Below are 23,597 nucleotides of genomic sequence, written 5' to 3' on the forward strand. Positions count from 1 at the left end.
TCCCAGAAAAAATGTCTAAAAAAAAAAAATTGCTTCCAAGTTCACTGACATAGGATCAAGCTCGCACTCTGTAATTAAAGCTTGAATCCCTATAAACATCCTTGCAGAGAATTGATCGAACCTCCAATATTGATCTTGGTGGTTCCAAGTCCTTCTCCTGCAATGTGTTGTTTCCAAGCAGCTTCTGCATCTGTGATGCAAAAGTTTCATCAAGTACCTACATCATTTCAACCATAGTTTAAATTCCAAAAATCCAAAATAAATAAAAATCACACACATATATATATATATATTCAAAATCACATTATTGTAACATAAAATAATTTGGGTAGATTGTGCTTACAGCTACAGTGGCTCTTGAAGCTTTACACAATGACTTGTTCTCTTTATGATTCTCCAAGAACTTGAGCACATCCTGTCCCAATCTCTCCCAAAGGCAACGACACACAGAAACAAAAACTTTTACCTCAAGGACCTTGTCAATGTGATTTATTGTATCTGTTAGGTGATCCTTCAAGGGTTGCATTCTCTTCCGAACATCACTTTCTGCGACGATGCTTTTAGATTCTTGAAGTATCTTCTTAAGATTTGTGGCTCTCTGTGCGCGAGTCTAATATCACAAAGTGGATCTGCTAATAGTTAGACATCTATCCAAGAAGGGATATAAAAAAGAAAAAAGAAGAAGATTTACATACATACTACTCGATTCCTATGCATCTCTTCATAGCTAACACCTAAAATTCAATTTTTACATGCATGCCACTTTACCTATGCATGAAAAGTTGTATTTAAGTTTTTAAAAATTAAAATAGTGGTATTTTTTATGTGATATGAAAGATTTGGGCGCTATTAATGTAAAATATAAAGTGTAGGTGTTAGATATGTAAATACATAGGGATTGAGAGGTATGTATGTAAATGCCCCAAAAATGAAAAAACAGACTGGAGACCGGAAAGGAAATGCATCAATACGAAACTTGTTGCAATAATCAATTTCCATAGCAAAGTGTGGTCAGTAGTTTCAACATGCGTATATTTGAACTTGATGGCATTTTAGGCACCAAAAATTTGTCAGAAGTTCTAGGTGGAAAAGGGTTTTTGGCACCAAAATTTTCTCAAATAGGCAATATAGGAATTGTTGTCAGACAATTATAATCATAATACCAAGAAGTGAGAATTCATAAATACTCACATTCTCTGCAAGTTTCTCCACAACTGCATGGAGGTAGTTTCTAAACTTTGATCTCACAATTACTGCAACTTCACTCAGACGTTCCCCAGCCACTGCATTCCCAGTATCAGGCATGCAAGAACCCCAAGACTTCAGCTCCATTTCTATTCTTGGCCTCAACACATCCAACAATCTTTTCATGGTATTCAGGAGAATTCCTAGCTGCGAAGAGCAGCAAGAAGAGCAATTAACATAATGCAGTTACGTAAGAAAGATAGAATGGAATAAGTAAGATAAACCAACTCACCTCATCAGGAATGCTGTAAGGACAGACCTTCTTACCTCTAGCAAGTTTATGCACAAACTTAAGGCCTAAGGATTTTGGAGCCATACTATCCTTCAATGGAGATAGAACATCTGCGTACTGTTTCTGCAAAGTCTCAAGCATTGCTTTCTCAACATCCACGATTGCCTTTAAATTTAGAGAAAAAATATAAGCATTAAATAAGTATAAGAAATTGATGGATTCTGAAAAGGAGAAAGAAAAAGATGGATGTAAAGAGTTGTGGCATCACTAATCCAATCATACGTTTTCTAGAACAAGAATATATTCAGGCCAACGACGCATGATGATTTCGTATTCATTCAGGGTTTCCTTCAGGCGATCATAAATTTCATCAACGAAGGGAGTGGTCAAATGCTGAGTTCGAACTCCAGACCATTTCACCTATTCAACAAGGATTAGCAGAAAAATTAGAAAAAATTTTTGGCTAAACCAATGGTAGAAAACCATCTACTTTCACTAAAACTATATATACATACCTACATACATTCATACAAAGATACATAGAGAGAAAACTCATACATCATTTATTTCATATGCATTTAAACATCTAACTCTTAAACTTTAAATTTTATATATATGCCACTTTTTATATATAAATGAAAAAAAAGTGTAATTCACATTTTGGAAGTTAAAATATTAATATTTTTGATGTGATGGGAAAGATTTGGAGTGAATAGATGTATAAAAAGTAAATTAGCGATGTAAATAGATAAGAATTGGGTGTTATGCATAGATGTATAGAAATTATAGTTTAAGTGTTAGCTATGTAAGTAAATGCTCTTCTATATAAGTAGATACAAGGCTGTTTCTTTTCCCAAATGTACGCCCAACGTACGCAAGCTGCGTCCGGACAACGGCTGCACTCCAGTGTAATTCATATTTTGGAAGTTAAAATATCAATTTTTTTTATGTGATGGGAAAGATGTGGCTTGCATGGATGTATAGAAAGTAAAGTTCAAGCGTTAGCTATGTAAATAGATAAGAATTGGGTGGTATGCATAGATGTATAGAAATTAAAGTTTAATGTTAGCTATGTAAGTAAATGCTCCAAGTAGATACAAGGCTGTTTCGTTTCTCAAATGTATGCCCAACGTACGCAAGCTGCGTCCGGACAACGGCTGGACTCCGATGGATTGCAACCGGTTTGAGATAATATTTTTTCCCATCGTATAAGACCTTACGACAATACTTGAGCAGTGACGAGATATGCTCCCTCTCCTCCTCCGTCTTAACCGCATAGATTATGCGCCTCCGCCTTTACAACAACATTTCATCCTCATATCTAGAATAATATGATATGATTGATTGTTTGCCATTGGATGAAATGTTGTGGTGAAGTCAAAACATCACATATTTATCCTCTTTCATTTTCTTCCAAGCTTAGAAGCAAATCTCTAAGTATTGGTGTCTCATGGGGTTACCTAATTAGTTCATGTATATCCTTACTAGTTTCTTAATTGGTAATAAAATGTCCAATTTTTGCAGGTCTATCAATCTTGCTAAGATCCAATTAAGCAAACTTCAAAATCTATTATACTAATCTCCCACTTTCATTTCAAATTAATTAGAAAACATGACACTACCATTTTTTTTTTGTTCAATTTTAACAATCTGACATATTAAATACTTGACTACAAAATATGCATCAATATTTTTCATATTAGGACACCTATAAAATTCCTCATATCTTGATGCATTTTAGTACTCATTGTATGAACATAAAAGATTGATATGAATGAATAATATATAATCGTTCTTTGAATCTTGATGCAAGCGCGTGATCAGTATTGATCTGAATTTCCATTTTTCTAACTTGATTCTTAAGCTTTTTCAAATGAACATCTTCCATCTGAGCAGTATGAATTTGATTACAAGTATTGGTTCAATGCATAATCATCTTCCATATCTTGTTAACCTTAGATAATAATGATAATAATAATCATATTCAATCCGAGCTCTGAAAATCTAGTTTGGTATTATTGGTTGAATAATAATCATTTTCCACATCAAATTGTTTGCTAACTATTATTATTAGTATTTTTTGTTTTCATGTATAATCATTTGATATGTTAAATACTTATCTATAAAATATGCAATAACTTAATTTATAATAGGGCACTATAAAAATTCCTTGAGATTAGTTATATTTTAATCCAAATTTTTTATGTTCGGTTTTAACCAGTTGATATATTAAATACTTGGCTATGCCTAAACTTTGTTCATACAAGGGTACCAAAAAAATCACTTTCTTGATGCATAATCCTTAGATGAGCTTAATATGCACTTCTCAAAATATCTGCAATCAGTCTTATTTGATCTAAAGCATATGTAAACTTTTAAATTCCAATGCACATGCATGATTAATAATGAATTTGAGTTTTCTTCTATTTTAAATGTGATTATAATCCTTAGACGAGCTTAATATGCACTTCTCCAAATATCTGCAATCAGTCTTATTTGATCTAAAGCATATGTAGATTTTTAAATTCCAATACACATGCATGATTAATAGTGAGTTCGAGTTTTCTTCTATTTTAAATTTGATTCTAAGCTGCGCATGAACCAATATGGAGTGATGTGCACTGAAGTTCTTGATGCCTACTCCTTAGATGAGCATAATATGCACTTCTCAAAAGATCTGCAATCATAGTCTTATTTGATCTAAAGCATATGTAGATTTTTAAATTCCAATGCACATGCATGATTAATAATGAATTCGAGTTTTCTTCTATTTTAAATTTGATTCTAAGCTGCGCATGAACCAATATGGAGTGATGTGCACTCAAGTTCTTGATGCCTAATCCTTAGATGAGCATAATATGCACTTCTCAAAAGATCTGCAATCATAGTCTTATTTGATATAAAGCGCATGTAGATTTTTAAATTTCAATGCACCTGCATGATTAATGATGAACTCAGGTTTTCTTCTATTTAAATTTGATTCCTAAGCTGCATCAACCAATAAGGAGTGATGTGCACTTCTCAAAAATATCTGAAATCATAGTCTTGATTTGATCTAATGCACATATACATGTTTAAATTTCAATGCACTTACATGATTAATAATGAACTTGAGTGTTCTATTTCAAGTTTGATTCCTAAGTTGCATCAAATCAACATCTTTTGTAATGGTTGAAGTATCATCTTGTATATTAGCATGTTGACCTCCCCACATATGATCCTACTAAAATCATCACATTTGATTGTTGACTGCTATTTGTGATCCACGAGCAACTCAATCGAAATCGAATATAATGACAATGGTGAAGTGAAAGATGATGCAATTAGCAAGATGATCTACTCAAAACATCCAAATTTATATAAACTACTCAAATTTCACACTTTTTTGTGGAATACATCACCACATTGAAATATCCCAATGTAGATCACCTATGCAATTGTATGAAACAAATTCTCTCCTCTCATGTGCTTGTTGTTTGATAGGCACTATTCAATTATAAAAATTAAAATAAATAAAATTAAACTATTAATGAGGACGCCTATTGCAACTTCTTGAGATTGTAGTCTTTTATGACTACCACCAAATGCAGAAAAAGATGACAAGCCCACCCTCTCCCCTTTATTATACAAAATAAATAAATAACTAAAAAGTGCCTCCATTTTTTTCTTCCCACCCTTTGCACACAATAGCATCAAGCTATCTTATTTGAAGTGGACGAATGCAATGGGTTTATAGTGTGATAGAAATGTACCACTTAGATTTAAAGGAAAATTTAATAAGATGGTGGTGAGACCTGCAATGCCCCATAGTGCAGAATGTTGGCCCTTTAAAAGAGAAGCATAAAACAAAGTTAGTTGTTGTTGAGATGAGAATGCTTAGGTGGATGAATGACTTGATACTAAGAGACAAAATGCAAAATGAATATATTCGTGATATGATTGGTGTAGCTCCTGTAAAAATATTAGAGAGAGTAATCTTAGATGGTTTGCTCACATTAAACGTCGAACATCTGATGATCAGGTTAGGAGAGCAGATGTTTTAGATTCGACTTATGTTAAGAAAGATAGAGGTCGACTTAAAAAGACTTGGACATATTGTATTAAAAAAGATCTTAATCCATTAGAATTATATGTAAATATGACACTCAATAGGGCGCAATGGAAAAAAAAGATCCATGTAGCCCACTTAGTGGGATAAAGGCATATTGTTGTTTTTTTTTTTGTTGGTTAAAGTCACCAGCTCTCAGAATTGGTTTTTTCAGATTAAAGTTAGAACAATTTTAGTGTAAGTTAATGTCTGCATAATGCTGTGAAAATATGAGCCTTGATAAATGTTAGCACTTGACATTTTACGCGAGTATACTTGAAGTATACTGAGGCCCCAGAAATCATGTTTTAGGATTTCTATGACAGAAGGGTTGAATGTAAATAAATGAATATAAACAGTGAAATAAAGTATTCAATGTACCTTATCTAGTTTGCAAGATTCAAGCAATGTAAGGCGCTTATCTTGAATCCACAAAATTATGTACAAGTGAAACAACTCTTTGGCATCAACACCTCCCTTCACAGGACTGCAAAGACCATAGAATTTTAAAGAAATTTAATTATGAAAAAAATAAACTTATCATACTTATTTTTTTACTTATTTTTTAAACTTCATCATACTTACGAAATACTCCAGCTAGCAAGATCTTTCTGAAAATCTGCAGTAGCAATAACAAGATCTGCCACATGTTGTGAAAGGCCTGTAGGTGGACAAGCTTTAAGGAATGAACGCAATCTTGTACAAAGCTCCACACTGTAGATTGATGCTGATAGGCTTGGAAGGTCTATAAAACTGTTTTGTCAAGGAAAGAACAAAAGCAAAATCAGAAACATTTATGCATCTAAAGAGCAATATTCTGAGAGATCATAAATCATTGAACAAGAATCACCCAGTACCTGGGAAGAATATGATGATTGTAGATTTCAAAATCAGTACGAATTTCTTTGACTATATCATAGCACAAACTTTTCATCTTTTGGTAAGTTGTAGCAATGCCAACAACATCCAGTAAAGTTCCTTCAGTGCTATTAGCAAAAATCTCATCAGTATCCAACATATGCCTCCTTGATCTCTTCTTGACACCAACCTGAGCATACAACAACATATCACTGACATTTCTTTATGCAATATTTGTTGTTAAAACACTAAGGTGTCATGCATTAATGAAATTATATACCTGAAAATAGTTGCACAGCATCAACTGAGCTTCGGGAGATAGTATATCATGAATAAGAGTGTATAGCTTCACAGAGATTGCCAGTGCTGGTGCTGGATTTCCATTTGGAGGGCCAAAGACTTCAACCAGTCCAGAGAACGAGGATTCATCTAATGACTTGTAATTCTCAAAAACCAAAGAAAGGACCTGGTCAATTTGCTCCTTCATTTCTCCAAGAATGCGATTCTAATCAAAGAAAGATATTGAATAAGGACCATTTTTGTTTACTTTTCATGCTTGTATTTAAAACATAAATTTTGTTATGAAGTCTGCATGGCTATGTGCTGAACTTACATCTATGGCTGCAAGTTAAACCATAATGATTGGAGTTTGAAAATGACCTAACTGCACTGTTTAATTTGTTGACATTTCTTAGGTGTCTGAATATCTATCTGTTTGAATGTGTAGTCTAAATCTGTTGCACTTTATTGGCATGAGCTAAGATAACCTATCTGGATATGCCAATATGCCACAGTGATCGAAGGAGCTGACAAAGCAGACAATTCATCGCTACTAAAAAAAGCAAAATAGAAACTACGGCTCGGAAACAACTTGCACAAAATTTTGATAGGAAAAAAAATCGAAACATTAACAATACATATACCCTACAAACTTTAAGAATATGAGAAATAGAATCGATTGCCTTGTGTGTTTCTTTCTTAAACTCTATTACCCAATAATAATTTATCTATTCCCTTTCTTTCTTATAAATCAACAGTAGTCTTCATCTTTCCCTTTTCATTAAGTTTTCGTTATCTTTCCTCTCTTCATATTGCTAGACATTAAAGGAAACATTTTGCTTCATCATTATCATTTCTCTCAAATATAATTAGGATGAATTTAGAACTATTGGATTTGATATCTAATGTAGAGTTCTATTTATAAATTGAAGAAGTCTAGGAGCTTATTTGTAACTGTTAATGAAATGAGTAAGATTTTACCAAAATTTTTATTTCTATATATGATATCAGAGCCACCAAGGTTTCGGGAATCCTTCTGTGCAAGCGAACGACGAACGGAGCTTCGCGGTCCTTCTAAGCAGGGATCCCGTCGCTGCTTCCCTAGCTAGCTGTGTTTCATGGGTTGAGGCTTATCGGTGCGAGCAAGGTGTCGACTCTGGTCATGTAAAGGAGCACAAGAACCTATGGAGGACCTACAAATATTGAGATTTTCATACCTAATTTATATTGATTTTGATGATATTACACTTTAAAGAAAGATATTTTTGATGTTTTGTTGCAGGTATGTTGAATTATGGTCATTGGAGCAAAAAAATGCAAAAATGAACAAATTTGGAGCAAAAAAGACCAAAATATTAAGATTTGATCTTGGGCGCCGACGGCGAGCATGACGCCGCCGACGGCGAGCTTGACGACGACGCCGACGGAAATTTTTTCTCGAGGCTACAGGATAAAATTCTTCAGAAGGCCACCGACGGCGCCATCGAGGCCGTCGATGGCGAGAGCTTTGGGGCCGTCGATGGCGAGAACGTCGGTTCTCTCAACAGATGCATTGAATGTGGACGATTTTTTAAGGGACGCTTGGACAACTCTTGAAAACTTTTCTACAACTTTAAAAGAAACATTTGGAGGCCGAAAAAGTGTGTGTCCGGGGGTGTCCACTGGTGTTTGCTCAGTCTTTGTTGTCTGTGGTGCCCATTAGAGTGTAGAGAGTGGTTAGTATTGTGAGAGAGATTGTAAGAGTGGAACGAAAGCGAGAGATTTCTTCCTCCTTGCCGCTTCGAAGTAGAATTCTGTGTACTGTAAAGAAAGGAAGAGATTCAGAGGAACTTCGAGGAATTAGAGATAAGTTATATTTACTTATTGAAGTTTGTATGACTTTGCTTTTATATATAAATTCCAAGTTTTGTCGTATCTTCTTCATGAGTTCTGAGTTGTTTTTTCTATCTTTCTTCTTGTCTTGAGATTTTGTGAACTTGTGATTTGAATTGGTTCTGCCATGAGAATGTTAAACAAGTTGTGATGATCTTTTCACTTCAATCTTAATTTACTTTCAATCTGCCCAATTGATTTGTTAAAATATGTTGAGTTTTATAACTAAAGTGAAGATTATATCCAAGATTTAGGGACGTCAAAGTCCTTGAAAGTTGGGTGCAAATAAATAAGAAAATAAAAATTATCGGGCGTAGAATTAGAGATTTTAGAGTGACAGACTAAAATCCTCAATTGGTCCTATCGTTTGGTTGCTGAAGTGTAGATGTTAGCCCTCAGGCGAGGGGAACTCGGGAGCTCCGAAGTGAAAGCCGGTATCCTGCCAGCATAGCCACCAAGCATATGATTAGTCAATATTCTTTATGCCTGGTTCAAAGGGTAATATTTGACACAATACAATTTGAACTGATTCAATTTATCCATTCACTTAAATTTCTTGACAAGGAGAAGAATGCTTTTTTATATATTGAACTTCACATTAGAAACTTTATTAGTAGAATTAGTTAATTAAGAGTTTATTAAAATTGTATTTTTATTTCAATTTCCTAATAGTGACAAATATGCAAATTGAACTATATTGTTGTGATTAAGTATTGGTTTTTAATCTTAGTTCGTAGCTTCTAATATTACTCCCTGTGTGATCGATATTCAGGACTCCATTAGAGTCCTGTATTACTTGAACGATACGTATACTTGCATTGATAAGTGTGACTTTACAATTATTGAATATTTTATATACATCTTTATCAAATCTATAACCGTTGTCAAGTTTTTGGCGCCGTTGCCGGGATTTAAATCTTCTAGCAGCAGTATCAAATTCTTGTATTTTTAAACATATATAAAGTCGTTGTCACAGATCAAATGAAGAAATCTCGGCGGACATTTATTGGTCATAAGATGTTTCATCCTTCCTTAAATTTGCATGATATCAGATCATGTAAATAGCCTAGAAGATTGAAGGATTTATGTCATACCGAATGATGACTTTAGAATCCTAAAAAGAGTTAGGACTTATATTACACAATATGATTGTGCAAAAACCTAAAAATAAAGTGAGTATTATTTATGTCGCACTAAGCAGACAACCTCGAGGTCTTATGGATTTGTTGTTTAAATTAGGAAAGGTTTAACTGATGGAAGTGGAAGCCATTGTTGATCAGTGGAGGACTTTAGCGAATAAATTATCGTGGCGAGGGTCATCGGATGTTTCATCCCTCCTTAAATTTACATGATATCTGATCATGTAAATAGCCTGGAAGATCGGAGAATTTATGTCATACCGAATGACGACCTCAGAATCTTAAAAAGAGTTAGAACTTATATTGCACAGTATGATTGTTAAAAGCCTAAAGATAAATTGAGAATTTATGTCGTACTAGGCAGACAATCTGGAGGTCCTATAGATTTGTTGTTTAAACTAGGAAAGGTTTAGCTGATGGAAGTGGAAGTCATTGTTAATAAGTGGAGCAATTTAGCTAATAAATTATCGAGGCGAGGGTCATCGGATGTTTCATCTTTCCTTAAATTTGCATGATATTTGATCATGTAAATAGCCTGGAAGATCAGAGGATTTATGTCATACCGAATGACGACCTCAGAATCCCAAAAAGAGTTACGACTTATATTGCACAATATGATTGTGCAAAATTCTAAAGATAAAGTGAGGATTTGTGTCGCATACCGAATGACGACCTTAGAATCTTAAAAAGAGTTAGGACTTATATTGCATAATATGATTGTGTAAAAGCCTAAAGATAAATTGAGAATTTATGTCGCATTGAATAGACAATCTCGAGATCCTATGAATTTGTTGTTTAAACTAGGAAAGGTTTAGCTGATGGAAGTGGAAGCCATTGTTAATCAGTGGAGGAATTTAGCCAAGAAATTATCGAGGTGAGGTTCATCAGATGTTTCATCCTTCCTTTTATTTGCATGATATTTGATCATGTAAATAGCCTGGAAGATTAGAGGATTTATGTCATACTGAATGAGGACCTCGAAATTTCAAATAGAGTTACGACTTATATTGCACAATATGATTGTGCAAAAACCTAAAAATAAAGTAAGGATTTGTGTCTCATAAGACAGACAACCTCGAGGTCCTAAGGATTTACTGTTTACAATAGGAAAGATTTGGCTGATGGAAGTGGAAGTCATTGTTGATCAGTGGAGGAATTTAGCCAACAAATTGTCGTGCCGAGGGTCGTGTTAGCTTCCGTCGCGAGTGGCTTTGCCGAAGCGACAACAGAGATGGAACCTAGAATCGAGGCGAAGAACTTCGAGATCGTGAGGATCACGGATAGGCTTCGATATTACGAAGCTACGAACAAGGAGACATCTCAAAGAAACTTGAAGGTTGTTGAGATATAAGGTGATGGTGGCTCAAGATCATCTTATAGGAAGATTAAAGATGAAATTCGTGAAATGAGGCTGAAGTGACTGATTGAGATTAAGAAAGGAAAGTAGACAAAGCTTCGGTTGGATTGTGTGGCACGAGAACAACGACTACAACTTCATGCAAAAGCATTAAAGAAGGGGTGCGACTACGACTTCTTGCAGAAGCATTTAAGAAGGGGTGTGAGACTTCTGTGGCTATTGGGTCGAACAAAAGAGTTGTGATGACAGGAAAGAAGAAGAGGAATTGGCTTCATCAATCTAAGGTATGACAGGTGTTCAGGGGAGTCCCGTAGGTGTTACAACTGTGAAGACGTGGGAAGGTATGATAAGTGTTCAGGGGAGTCCCGTAGGTGTTACAACTATGAAGATGTAAGACACCTGAACAAGGCTTGTTCAAAGCCACCCATGGAGAAAGAGACAGGTGAACGGTGATTGTCTAGAGGGAGCTATCAAGGAAATCTGATGGTAGCAGAGAAAAAGGGAAGGTAAGGGTGGTCTTTACTGATGAGGATCACGAGTTGCTAGTGATGTTGAAGAGGAAGCAGAGAAGAACATATGATGTCATTGAGAATGCATCCACCTTCTCAACATCTAAGGGAAACACTGTTAGTTATACTAATTCAACCAAATATGCTCAAGATACATAAGCTCTTGCCTCTATATCAACCATATGTTCATTAGAACGTATAGTAGATTCTAGTGCATCTCAACATATGACAGGTGCCGCTAGTGAGTTCTCTTCCTATACTCTCCTGACAGTTCCAGAAAGCATTCAAACTGTAGATGGGACAACACAGTCTGTGAATGATAATGGTATAGTGAGGTCCAATTTTTTGCATGCTTCTTTCTTTTCAGTGAACCTTTTATCCATTAGTGTCATTATACTCCAACTAAAATGTGTTGTTTTATTTGATATTCCAAAGGTGACCTTTCAAATGAAGGGGACTGGTCAAAAATTTGGGACTAACATGTGGCATAGTGCGACTCCAGTACTTGGATCGGAGGAGATGGACTCAATCTTGGCATCCATGGTTAAGAAAGCTGGAGCAGGATGATTTGAGGGGAGTGTGGAGGATGTTATTTTATTTGATATTCCAAAAGTGACCTTTCAAGAGAAGGGGACTGGTAAAAAAATTGGGACTGATATGTGGCATAGTGTGACTCCAGTACTTGGATCAGAGGAGATGGACTCAATCTTGACATCCATGGTTAAGAAAGCTGGAGCAGGAGGATTTGAGGAAAGTGTGGAGGATGTATTGCTGCTATATCACATACACATGAGACACTCTTCATTTAGTCTATTGATGCTATATCACAAGCACATGAGATACTCTTCCTTTAGTCTATTGAGTCGTTTATATCCATCAGTATATCAAAAAAGAAATAAACAAAAACTTATTTGTGATGTTTGTGAGTTTGCCAAGCATACCAGAAGCTTTTATGTTAATATTGCTAAAATCAGTTCTTATATTTTTGTTTTGGTGCATTCAGATGGATGGCGACTTTGTTCTACAACTTCGATGAATGACTATAGATATTTTGTGATTTTTTTTAATTATTTTTTTTGTGTTGTTTGGTTATATCTGATGAGAAATAAAAATGATGCGCATGTCAGCTTTAAAGATTTTCATAGGGTGATTTAGACTCAATACAATGTTGAAGTGAAGGTATTGAGATATGTTAATGAGACATAATATATACCAACAAAGCGTTTGTGAGACACTCTTCGTTTAGTTTATTGATCCTATATCACAAGCACATGAGATACTCTTCGTTTAGTCTATTGAGTCTTTTATATCTATCATTATATCTAAAAACAAATAAACAAAAACTTATTTGTGATGTTTGTGAGTTTGCCAAGCATACTGGAAGCTTTTATGTTAATACTACTAAAATCAGTTCTTATATTTTTGTTTTGGTGCATTCAGATGGATGGTGACTTTATTCTACAACTTCGATGAATGACTATAGATATTTTGTGATTTTTATTAATTGTTTTTCTTGTGTTACTTGGTTATATCTGATCAGAAATAAAAATGATGCGCATGTCAGCTTTAAAGATTTTCATAGGGTGATTTAGACTCAATACAATGTTGAAGTGAAGGTATTGAGATATGTTAATGAGACATAATATATACCAACAAAGCATTTGTGAAATATTTGTCAGCCTAAGGGATGCATCATGTTCATACACACCGACACAAAACAGAGTGACAAGAAGGAAAAACAGATACTTTCTAAAGGTAGCTCGAAGCATGATGATCACGATGAATGTTCCAAAGTACATGTGGAGAAAACTGTTTTGACAACAGCTCAATTGATCAACAGAATGTCTTTGAGGTACTGGATTGAAAGTCTCATTGTCAGATGTTGAAACACAAAAATAGTGAGATCCTTTCATTGAAGGTATTTGAATGTTTATGTTTTGTGAAAGACAACAGTTCATCTGTAGGGAAGTTGGATTCCAAAACTGTGAAATTTATATTCGTGGGTATTCTGCTACTCAGAAGAATTATATATGTTGTAACTTGATTGAGAAGAGAACTTTCATGAGTATAAATGTGTTATTTAGAGAGTTTGAACCATATTACACTTTAGAGGTGAATTCACACCACCGAAGATATGGGGCAAGAGAGAGTGGGTAGTAATCGTGATGGAGTGATGCAAGAGGGAGAAATGTCATGTCCTGTGATATTAGGATGAATCAATTGAGGCGTGTGGTGTTTCGGCTTTATCTTCTCCAATGTGGTGATTATCACCTTCCCTTTCTTATTTCCATCATCATTGTCACTGCCGCAGCCATCCCTCACCCCAAAAACAACAATCTTGCTGTCTTTCTACAACTTCGATGAATGACTATAGATATTTTGTGATTTTTATTAATTGTTTTTCTTGTGTTACTTGGTTATATCTGATCAGAAATAAAAATGATGCGCATGTCAGCTTTAACGATTTTCATAGGATGATTTAGACTCAATACGGTGCTGTAGTGAAGGTGTTGAGATATGTTAATGAGACATAATATATACCAACAAAGCATTTGTGAAATATTTGTCAGCCTAAGGGATGCATCATGTTCATACACACCGACACAAAACAGAGTGACAAGAAGGAAAAACAGATACTTTCTAAAGGTAGCTCGAAGCATGATGATCACGATGAATGTTCCAAAGTACATGTGGAGAAAACTGTTTTGACAACAGCTCAATTGATCAACAGAATGTCTTTGGGTACTGGATTGAAAGTCTCATTGTCAGATGTTGAAACACAAAAATAGTGAGATCCTTTCATTGAAGGTATTTGAATGTTTATGTTTTGTGAAAGACAACAGTTCATCTGTAGGGAAGTTGGATTCCAAAACTGTGAAATTTATATTCGTGGGTATTCTGCTACTCAGAAGAATTATATATGTTGTAACTTGATTGAGAAGAGAACTTTCATGAGTATAAATGTGTTATTTAGAGAGTTTGAACCATATTACACTTTAGAGGTGAATTCACACCACCGAAGATATGGGGCAAGAGAGAGTGGGTAGTAATCGTGATGGAGTGATGCAAGAGGGAGAAATGTCATGTCCTGTGATATTAGGATGAATCAATTGAGGCGTGTGGTGTTTCGGCTTTATCTTCTCCAATGTGGTGATTATCACCTTCCCTTTCTTATTTCCATCATCATTGTCACTGCCGCAGCCATCCCTCACCCCAAAAACAACAATCTTGCTGTCTCCTGCAGCCCAACCCTTCCTGTTACCCATCCAGCCACCCAGCCAACCCACGTCTTTCAAGACAACTATATCAATAGAATGTCTTTGAGAGTACTGGATTGAAAGTCTCATTGTCAGATGTTGAAGCACAAAAATAGTGAGATCCTTTCATTGAAGGTATTTGAATGTTTATGTTTTGTGAAAGACAACAGGTCATCTGTAGGGAAGTTGTATTCCAAAGCTATGAAATTTATATTCGTGGGTATTCTACTACTCAGAAGGATTATATATGTTGTAACTTGATTGAGAAGAGAACTTTTGTGAGTATGAATGTGTTATTTAGAGAGTTTGAACTATATTACACTTTAGAGCTGAATTCACCCTTCGATGACTACACTTTAGAGGAAGAACATGACTACCCTTCGATGATTGAAGATATGATGCAAGCGAGAGTGGGTAGTAATCGTGATGGAGTGATGCAAGAGGCAGAAATGTCATGTCCTGTGATATTGGGATGAATCAACTGAGGCGTGTGGTGTTTTGGCTTTATCTTCTCCAATGTTGTGATTATCTTCGATTCTCTTGTCCTCTACAACCTTCCCTTTGTTATTTCCATCATCATTGTCACTGCCACAACCATCCCTCATCCCAAAAACAACATTCTTGCTGTCTCCTGCAGCCCAACCCTTCCATCCAACTACCCAAGCAACCCGCGTCTTTCAAGACAACTGTCGGTGTCCCATGTAAGCACCTACCCGCGTCTTTCAAGACAACTGTCGGTGTCCCATGTTCTTCCTTCTATCAGTGTATTTGAAGGTAGGTGCTGCTCCAACTATATCTCTTACAAGGTAGTGATTATTTTTGACTCTCCCCATCATCCGCAACCTCCTTCCCTCTGCTACCACCCTCGTTGCCATCACTGTTGTAGCCATCCGTCTTCCCAAAGACAACAACCTTGTTGTCTCCTTTAGTCCAACCCCTTTCCTTGCCAATCTAGCCGCCCAGACCACCCACCTCATTCCATACGTCAAATCCTCCCCATCTCTCCGTCCATCTCGTTACCATCATCTGCAACCTCCTTCCCTCTGCGACCACCCTTGTCGCCATCAGTGTTGTGTAGCCATCCATCTTCCCAAAGACAACAACCTTGTTGTCTCCTTCAACCCAACCCTTTCCCCTGTCAATCTAGCCGCCCAAACCACCCACCTCTTTCCATATGCCAAATCTTCCCCATCTCTCTATCTGTCTCGTCACCAAATCTCTCGACCACCTCCATAACAACCTACTCCTCAACTGCACTCTGCCAATCCAGCTGTTGTTTTTTCAGTGAAAGTTCTCTTTCGAGCCCCTACCAGCCAACTCCCACTTCCCCTGCTACAACCAACCCTTCCACCATGTGCCACCCTAGCAACAACCACTCTATTTTAGCCTTTCCCACTACTTTGTCTCTTAGTTAACCACCAACTTGCTTTCTTTCGACCATTAAGCCCTTCATACCATTATTGTCACTTAAACTTCAGCATCACTACCCTAAATTTTGTGTTGCGTCCTTTTGTTATTTTCTAATTCCGAGAGTTTTTTGTTGTAATCTCTAGTTGATTTCGGTAATAAAAATTGCATTTCTGTTGTCATTTGGGTTAACTCCGATATCAGATACTTTAGTGTTCAAGTCCATTTTTAACTCAAAAGCTCATGTCATTCCATATTTTTGAATCAGATAATTTTTAACTTTTTGATGTGGAACAATACTTAAAACTCCATATACCTTAATTATCTAAGTCATTACTCTCTTAAAAATAAAACTTTTCAACATCTAGAGTGTCACACAAGTTTTAAGCCCACGCACCAAGAGCCAACTCGGCCCATGAAAATGTTGTAGATGTTGCCCCAAATGTAGAAGTTAATGGCTGAACATCAACCTTTTAATATTTTTGAACCAACATTTTTTTTAATTATCCAACTTAAATTATTTACATTAGTCATCACTCCCCTTATCTTACAAGTTTAAATTAATGCTTTGAGAGCCAACAAAACCACATGGGGGTTATAAGAGTCACCTACTCTTGATCTTTGCTCAACCATAGTGGAAGCCGACTATAAAACTTAAAACTTATTATAAGTGATGACTAACCTTTTGATATTTTCAACCAACATAATTTTCAACTATCCAACATGGGACTAAATCCAAAACCTCATGTGTTGTTATAGTTGTCTACTTTCATGTGCACCAAGTTGTCTTTTTAAATCGATTATTAATGACTATAGCTATATTTGGCCCAAAAAAATAATAAGAATAATTAAAATTGTGTCAACTAAGTCAACCTAAGCTGTACCAACCAAAAACTAGGTCCTAGCTCAAACCTTTGGCTCAATTACCAAATCAGGGTTTGATAAAAATTTAAACCCTTCCTAGTTTACTTAACTAGCTGGAATACATCCTAGACCTGCCATATACCAGTATACACTAGAACTTCTCAAAGCCAAAAAAAGGTAGTAACTCTTTAAATAAACAATTAATTAAATGTAATATCACATAGAAAGCTGGATGGGTTGGCGGTACCTCTTGATGGCTTAATGTATTCATGTTGCTCTTCATAATTACGGGTAAAAGCAAATCATGAACGAGCATTAGGCAGTCTTTTGTAGGGGTTGCCACATCCATTACATAGGAGAGATATCTGACAATTGTTAGAAATTAAGATTATCAGCAGCTAGTGGAGTAAAAAGTTGTTGAAAGGATTGATTATCCAACTTGATGAAATATTACATTAACTCGCTAAAATATGCCAATCGGATGTAAAACAAATAAGCATGACATTCCTATTAGGATAAGGCGAACTATCTTAATCAGAGCAAACAGTGAAAGGGAATGCCCTCTTATTACCTTAATTTTGTGTAGGCATATGAAACTCCAAAATAGGTGGCAAATTCTGTCAACAACCATTGCCAAGATCCATGCAACGTCAAATTTCTCTGCTGAACATGTTGAGCTTTCATTGCAACCTCCATTACAACATCATATGCTACTGTTTCTGCTATTGAACCACACTGCATTGGCAGGAATTGTTAGGTCAATTTAACATAAGAAACAAAAGAAAAAAAATATCCTAAAAAAGAGCATGAGAAACAATTAGTTGTCATTAATGCAAAAAAAAAAAATGTAGAAATGTATGATTTTGTATTTGTGTGTGTTTCGCCATAGTATAAGTAGATAGTGGAAACAACAATAAATAACTTAATATAAGAAGGATTTAGTGCTCCACCCTAACAACCCTCAATAAGTTGGGGCCACCCAATTCATTAAGTAAATCGCAAAATAGTAGTTTTCATTGTATGTTTGGTCTTCACAATTGCATCTTCATTCTAGGGAAATATATAATGGAAATCGAAACAGTAAACCACCTAACATATAGAAACCAAGAAGATGTGACCTTAAGCAAACACTTGGAAGAAGAAAACAGCCATATTGGTAGCAAGTAGGGAGTTCGTTACCGGTACAATTTTCAGAAAAAATTAGGAAAATGTTAAAAAATAATAATAATAAAAAATCTAAAAATTTGTAATGTTACAAAGATGGTATCAACAACTATATGAGACCGTACAAGATACTAAAGTTTTGGCACCTTTTCATTATTCTCATCTGGGCTTGATTTGTAGCTCAAGTATACTTGCATTCGACCCACTAATAGATGTTCAGGTTCAACATAAATAGGCAACCAGCGAGTCTTTTCATTCTGCAATAAATAAATACATAATTAAATTTTCCAAGTCCATAGATTTGCCTGCCCTCCTTACATGAGTAGAGATTTGGGAAGGGCTTACAACATCAGAAATACTGGCCACTTGAACTACAGCTCTTCCACATGACTTCCCCTTGGAGTCATACACTTCAACATATAGATCATCTCCAATGCTATCAGGGAAGCTGTCATTACCATAAAACAAATGAGACATGTGGAACCTCTTTGACACATCAATAAAATTAAAGGAAATTTTATAGACATAGCATAGCACACAATTCTTACCACACAATTCTTACATATTTACATATCTCACTCCTAAACTTTCATATTTACATACATAGCATTTTGGTGCTTTAAACCTATGCATGGAAAAGTGTATTTCACTTTTAAAAAGTGGTACTGATGTAATTTTAAAGATTTCAGAGCTATGTGTGTAATATGAAAGTTTAGTTGTGAGATTCTTTTTTTTACGTGTGACATATGTAAATACATAAGTATTTTGTGCTATGTATCTAAATGCCCTCCAAAGTCCAGACACTAAGGAAGATAACTTGAAAACAATATTAGTTGAAAAAAATAGTATACAAAAGCATGAGCTTCGTCTGATGCAGGATCCAATTGGAAAGGTGGTGTCATATTTCACTTTTAAAAGGTGGTATTAATGTAATATTAAAGACTTCAGAGTTATGTGTGTAAATATGAAAGTTTAGTTGTGAGATTTCTTTTTTTTTTTTTAGGTGTGACATATGTAAATACACAAGAATTTTGTGCTATGTATCTAAATGCCCTCCAAAGTCTAGACACCAAGGAAGATAACTTAAAAACAATATTAGTTGAAAAAAATAGCATACAAAGCATGAGCTTCGCCTGATCCAGGATCCAATTGGACTGCTTCCTCTTTAATTCTACTTTTTAACTTCAACCGGCAAGTGTATGAAGGTGTTTGCATGCTGGTAACACCAACTTTAAAGAGAGCTGAACCTTTCTTTGCATACAGAGTACTAGCATTTACACAAGCTAAACTCTGTGCTGCTAAAGAGCTATTAGAAGGCAGACACAGTAAAAAGCGCAAATTACGAAGCGATTTCCATTCTGCGGCAAGCAATGTATGCAGGCTAGATATTGAACTTTGAAGAGATCGTATGTTCGCTGTAGATAAATTCATTGCTGAAATACTGCAGCCTGAAGGCATCTCTGGAGACATTCTGACTTTGTGGACTGTAGCAGGAGCAGGTTGAATATTTTAACATAATGATTTTAATTATAGAAGGATATTTGAAATGCAATGACAATTACATATGGTAGAGTATAAACTATTTCTTTTAACAATAAGGAAGAAATCTGAAGATAGATAGACTGTAAGTACCTTGAATCTTAATTTTTCCTATGATTTTTTTGGGCTTTGGCATGATTCCTTCAGAGGACGAACCAGAAGACTGTTGTCCTAGAAGCTCCGTTTCTGACTGCAGTAGGATTTGCTGCAAGCTGGGAAAAGATAAAGGAATTTAACTGTAATTTAGATTAGATGTTTCTGAAGGTTGGATATTGCAGGAGCTTAGAATAATTTAGAAATATAATCCTCAATTAGCATTACAAATTTACAATAATATGAAATTTTAAAAAAAGAGGTGAATGTTGTAAGACAATTACTAGAGTGATTGCCAATTTTCCATAAAATATAAGCCAATGAATCATGATAAAGTTGCTAATTTACCAATAAAAGTTTGACTTAACATATTACTTGAAGATAAAAAAGTAATGAATCAATAGTAGCACTATTCGACATGAAGCATAAAAATATACGCACCTTTTGTGTTTCTAGAAAAACTATTTTAGTATGTTTTTTGTGGCGTTCATACAAACCAATTTTGAAGGAAGCATACATGATATAACTCATGGACTCCAAGAACATCTGATGTAGAATAAAAATGGCTTCTCTATTCAATGAACATTAATTTTTTTCACGTCAATGAAGATTTTTTTTAGCACTCGATGATCATTTGGCATAATTCACTTCAAATGCATACAAGTATAAGTAACAAATTACACAAAGTGGAGCATGCTGCATATTAATCAGTTTTGACCTAACCTATGAAACTAAAAAAAAATTCTCAGCATTTCAAGCAAAAGAGGAGAGTTACACATGTTTGTATATAACAAATACCTAATTTTCAACGATTCAACATTGCATAATAAAATCTAGAAATCAAATTCTTACCCAAATGCTTTTCGCAGCAGAGCACATTCATTTTCCAAAAAAGAGGGTGCTTGCATGCAACCTCTAGCCCAGGAATGAAGACATAATCGAACGCATGCATCATATGCCAGCACACAATGCCAGGGCCCTTGTCCACTAAAGTCAATTTAGTAATGATAAATAATTATTCAATTAATATCATGGTAAAAAAACATCAAAAACCTATCCCATAGATTAACAGGACTCCTTAACTCTACCAAAAAAGTAACAGTTTTCTCATTAAGTAGTAACCTGGCGTGAAACTTAGGAAGTCGAGTACGTAATGAGCCAGACTTTACAGCTTGCTGTAAACCACTTGAAGAGCTCCTTCAAAACAAAAAGTTTACAAGTTAGTACAAGTTGAATTATATGAAATATGAAAACATCCAACAGTGAAGTTCAGCTAATAAGATAACGAACCTAGACTGCTTGTCAGTGATCTGGTTTTCATAATGGGCATTCAAAATTTCTTCCTTTATAAACGAACCATCCCAACTACTTGAGATAGGAGGTAAACAAGTATTAATTGATGGCACTTCCACAGCAGCATGGTCAGTTTCCTTCCCGTAGCCATCAAATGGAGGTGCACTTGGGATGTTGAGGTGTTTACCCTTTAGATACATATAAACGTATAAAGTAAATTATGCCATGATACAAGACATTTAGAAGAATGACACATCTAAATGTAATATTAGGAGAAAAAAGTGTAGTGGAATCAGTAAGATTTCAAAAATAGAGGAGGAAGAGTGAATATCCTTTTTCTGCATTTATTCGTCTCATTTTTATCCATTAATGCCGTATAAGCAAAACATTTTGGAAGTGTTCTCTTTAATTTATTAACTATAATAAATTCAGATTAAAGGAACTAATTAGTAAAGATGGGTTTAGCAGCATTTCAGATTAAAGGAACTAATTAGTAAAGATGGGTTTCGCAGCATACCAGGCAAAGAATAAAAATGAACAAGATTTCTTTTATTTAAATGACTCGATGCAAAACCATGCAGCTAAACAGTTTTTTTTTGACACGTCAATTTTATTAACATTTAAGCCATTGTACCCTCTTGAATAACATCATGAAACTTGGAACATGGTAATTATAACAGAAACATCATAATCCTCATTACGGAAGATTCAATTGGGCAATAATACAGAGGAAATTATCAGAAAACTTTACTTTTCCAACTTGGCATAATTACTTAAACTTTCATATTTACTTACATGATGTTCTAATCTTTAATATCACATTAAAAAATACTACTACAATTAAATTTCTAAACGTGAAGTACACCTTTTCATGCATCGCTTCATTATACCAAAGAGTTAGAAATGTAAATATCAAACTTTATGTGTGAGTGAAGTAAATACAAAGGAATTGTGTGGTATGCATGTAAATTTTCCTATTTTTTATCTGTAAAAATTTGTGGTTATCAAAAATGTCTTTAGGCCAAGTCTAAAAACAATCATATAAAGCTTATTCATCTGACTTCATACAACAAAGCAACACCAGCAAAATTCATTTGTTTAGAGAAATTTGCGGCTCTAAACATTAAGGATAAGAAAAACTGATCCAACAAATGCAACTCTAATAATGCCCACACAGTAAAGACTTCCAAAATATTGATTATATGATACTTTTACATGCTAACCTTCTCAGAATTAGAATCCCCGTCCTTGCAGTTACCGCTAGAATGAGATCCCTGGAAGGCGCAATTCCCTCCCAAAGACGCACTCTTTGCAGCATCAGAGTTTCCATCTTCTCTGCTCGCCCCTTGTAATGAAAATTCGATACTAGCATTCTTCCTCTCCACCTGCCCATTGAACCCAAAGCTTTCACCAGAATCCGACCACATTTCCTCCTCTTCAGCATACCTATTCATATCAACCAGTTTTCTCGCCTGAACTGTCCTCTGCTGTGCAGTATCTCGTGATGAACTATAACCTGAGTATCCATCACTTGAGGAACAATGTTGTTGAACAACTGAGTTCGCATATCTGCAGTGACCACTCGAAACTCCATTGGGAACCCTCTGCTTCGAGATGTCCTCATGAGGCAAAGAAGAAGAAGATTCTGTAGAGTGTCGACCAGCATAGATTTCCTCAGTATCGGAAGACTCGTCCATATCAGAATCAAAATCACTGTCTTCTTCCAGTGGTACAGCATAAGAAATTGGAATGGATCCAGTCGGAAGATGCCCACTTTTGAATTTTTCTGGAGGAGGAATATCGAGTCGGAAGGTGCTTGTTTTGAAGTCTTGGCTGGCATGTGTCCTTTGCTGAACATTTGAAATTTCTGCATGCTCCTAAGTTCAGAGAAAATTGTATGTTTTAAGCAAAAATTTTTTTTTTTTCCATAGAAGTTATTTTAATTTGACAAAACCTACTTCCTTAACCCATCGAAGGGCTTGGGCATCCAGTCCTTCGGTGAACATTGTGGATTCTAAGACAAGTTGCTATCAATGTTCCTGCGCTAAATTCAAAAGCCAAAAAAAATAAACAAAAATAAAATTCATCTTATATGTAAGAAATTAAATGAAAAACTGCTAAATTTCCCCCAAATGCTCCTTCCTAAGCTACATGTCACTGAAAAATAAAGAAAGAGAAGAATCCCGAGAGTTAGAAACCCTAATTGGATGGTTCAAATCAGAAAGGAAAATTACCTTTTAACGGGAGAAATGGTGAGGCTTTCGAGAATCACTGGAGAAGCCAAGATCTCCTTTATCCACAGAGCTACTCTGAATAAATTAAGCCACTTGAGATCTACAGAGTTCTCAGAAATGAAGTCGAAATCGGAGAAAGAGAGTGGGAGAGACAGCTAGCTGAATCGG

General features: G+C 35.3%; 1 protein-coding gene across 2 annotated transcripts; it reads right to left on the bottom strand.

Annotated features, from left to right (window-relative positions):
* LOC110031897 lies at positions 1-23,597 on the bottom strand. 2 transcript variants are annotated; one of them, XM_020735321.1, is made up of 21 exons: positions 23,430-23,597; positions 23,154-23,234; positions 22,419-23,072; positions 21,193-21,383; positions 21,025-21,099; positions 20,755-20,889; positions 19,903-20,021; positions 19,388-19,754; positions 18,616-18,718; positions 18,417-18,527; positions 17,678-17,841; positions 17,354-17,471; positions 6,703-6,927; positions 6,422-6,612; positions 6,150-6,317; positions 5,946-6,051; positions 1,760-1,897; positions 1,478-1,642; positions 1,192-1,392; positions 344-610; positions 1-217 (listed from the first exon to the last, which is right to left on the bottom strand). In XM_020735321.1, exons 2-21 carry the CDS (start codon positions 23,199-23,201, stop codon positions 56-58), a joined length of 3,708 nt encoding a protein of 1,235 aa, XP_020590980.1. In that variant the 5' UTR covers positions 23,202-23,234; positions 23,430-23,597; the 3' UTR covers positions 1-55. The 2 variants fall into 2 exon arrangements, with proteins under 2 accessions (XP_020590980.1, XP_020590981.1); XM_020735322.1 differs by having other exon boundaries at positions 23,154-23,239.

The sequence above is a fragment of the Phalaenopsis equestris genome, unplaced genomic scaffold, assembly GCF_001263595.1.
Source record: "Phalaenopsis equestris unplaced genomic scaffold, ASM126359v1 Scaffold000862, whole genome shotgun sequence".
Taxonomy (NCBI): Eukaryota; Viridiplantae; Streptophyta; class Magnoliopsida; order Asparagales; family Orchidaceae; genus Phalaenopsis; species Phalaenopsis equestris.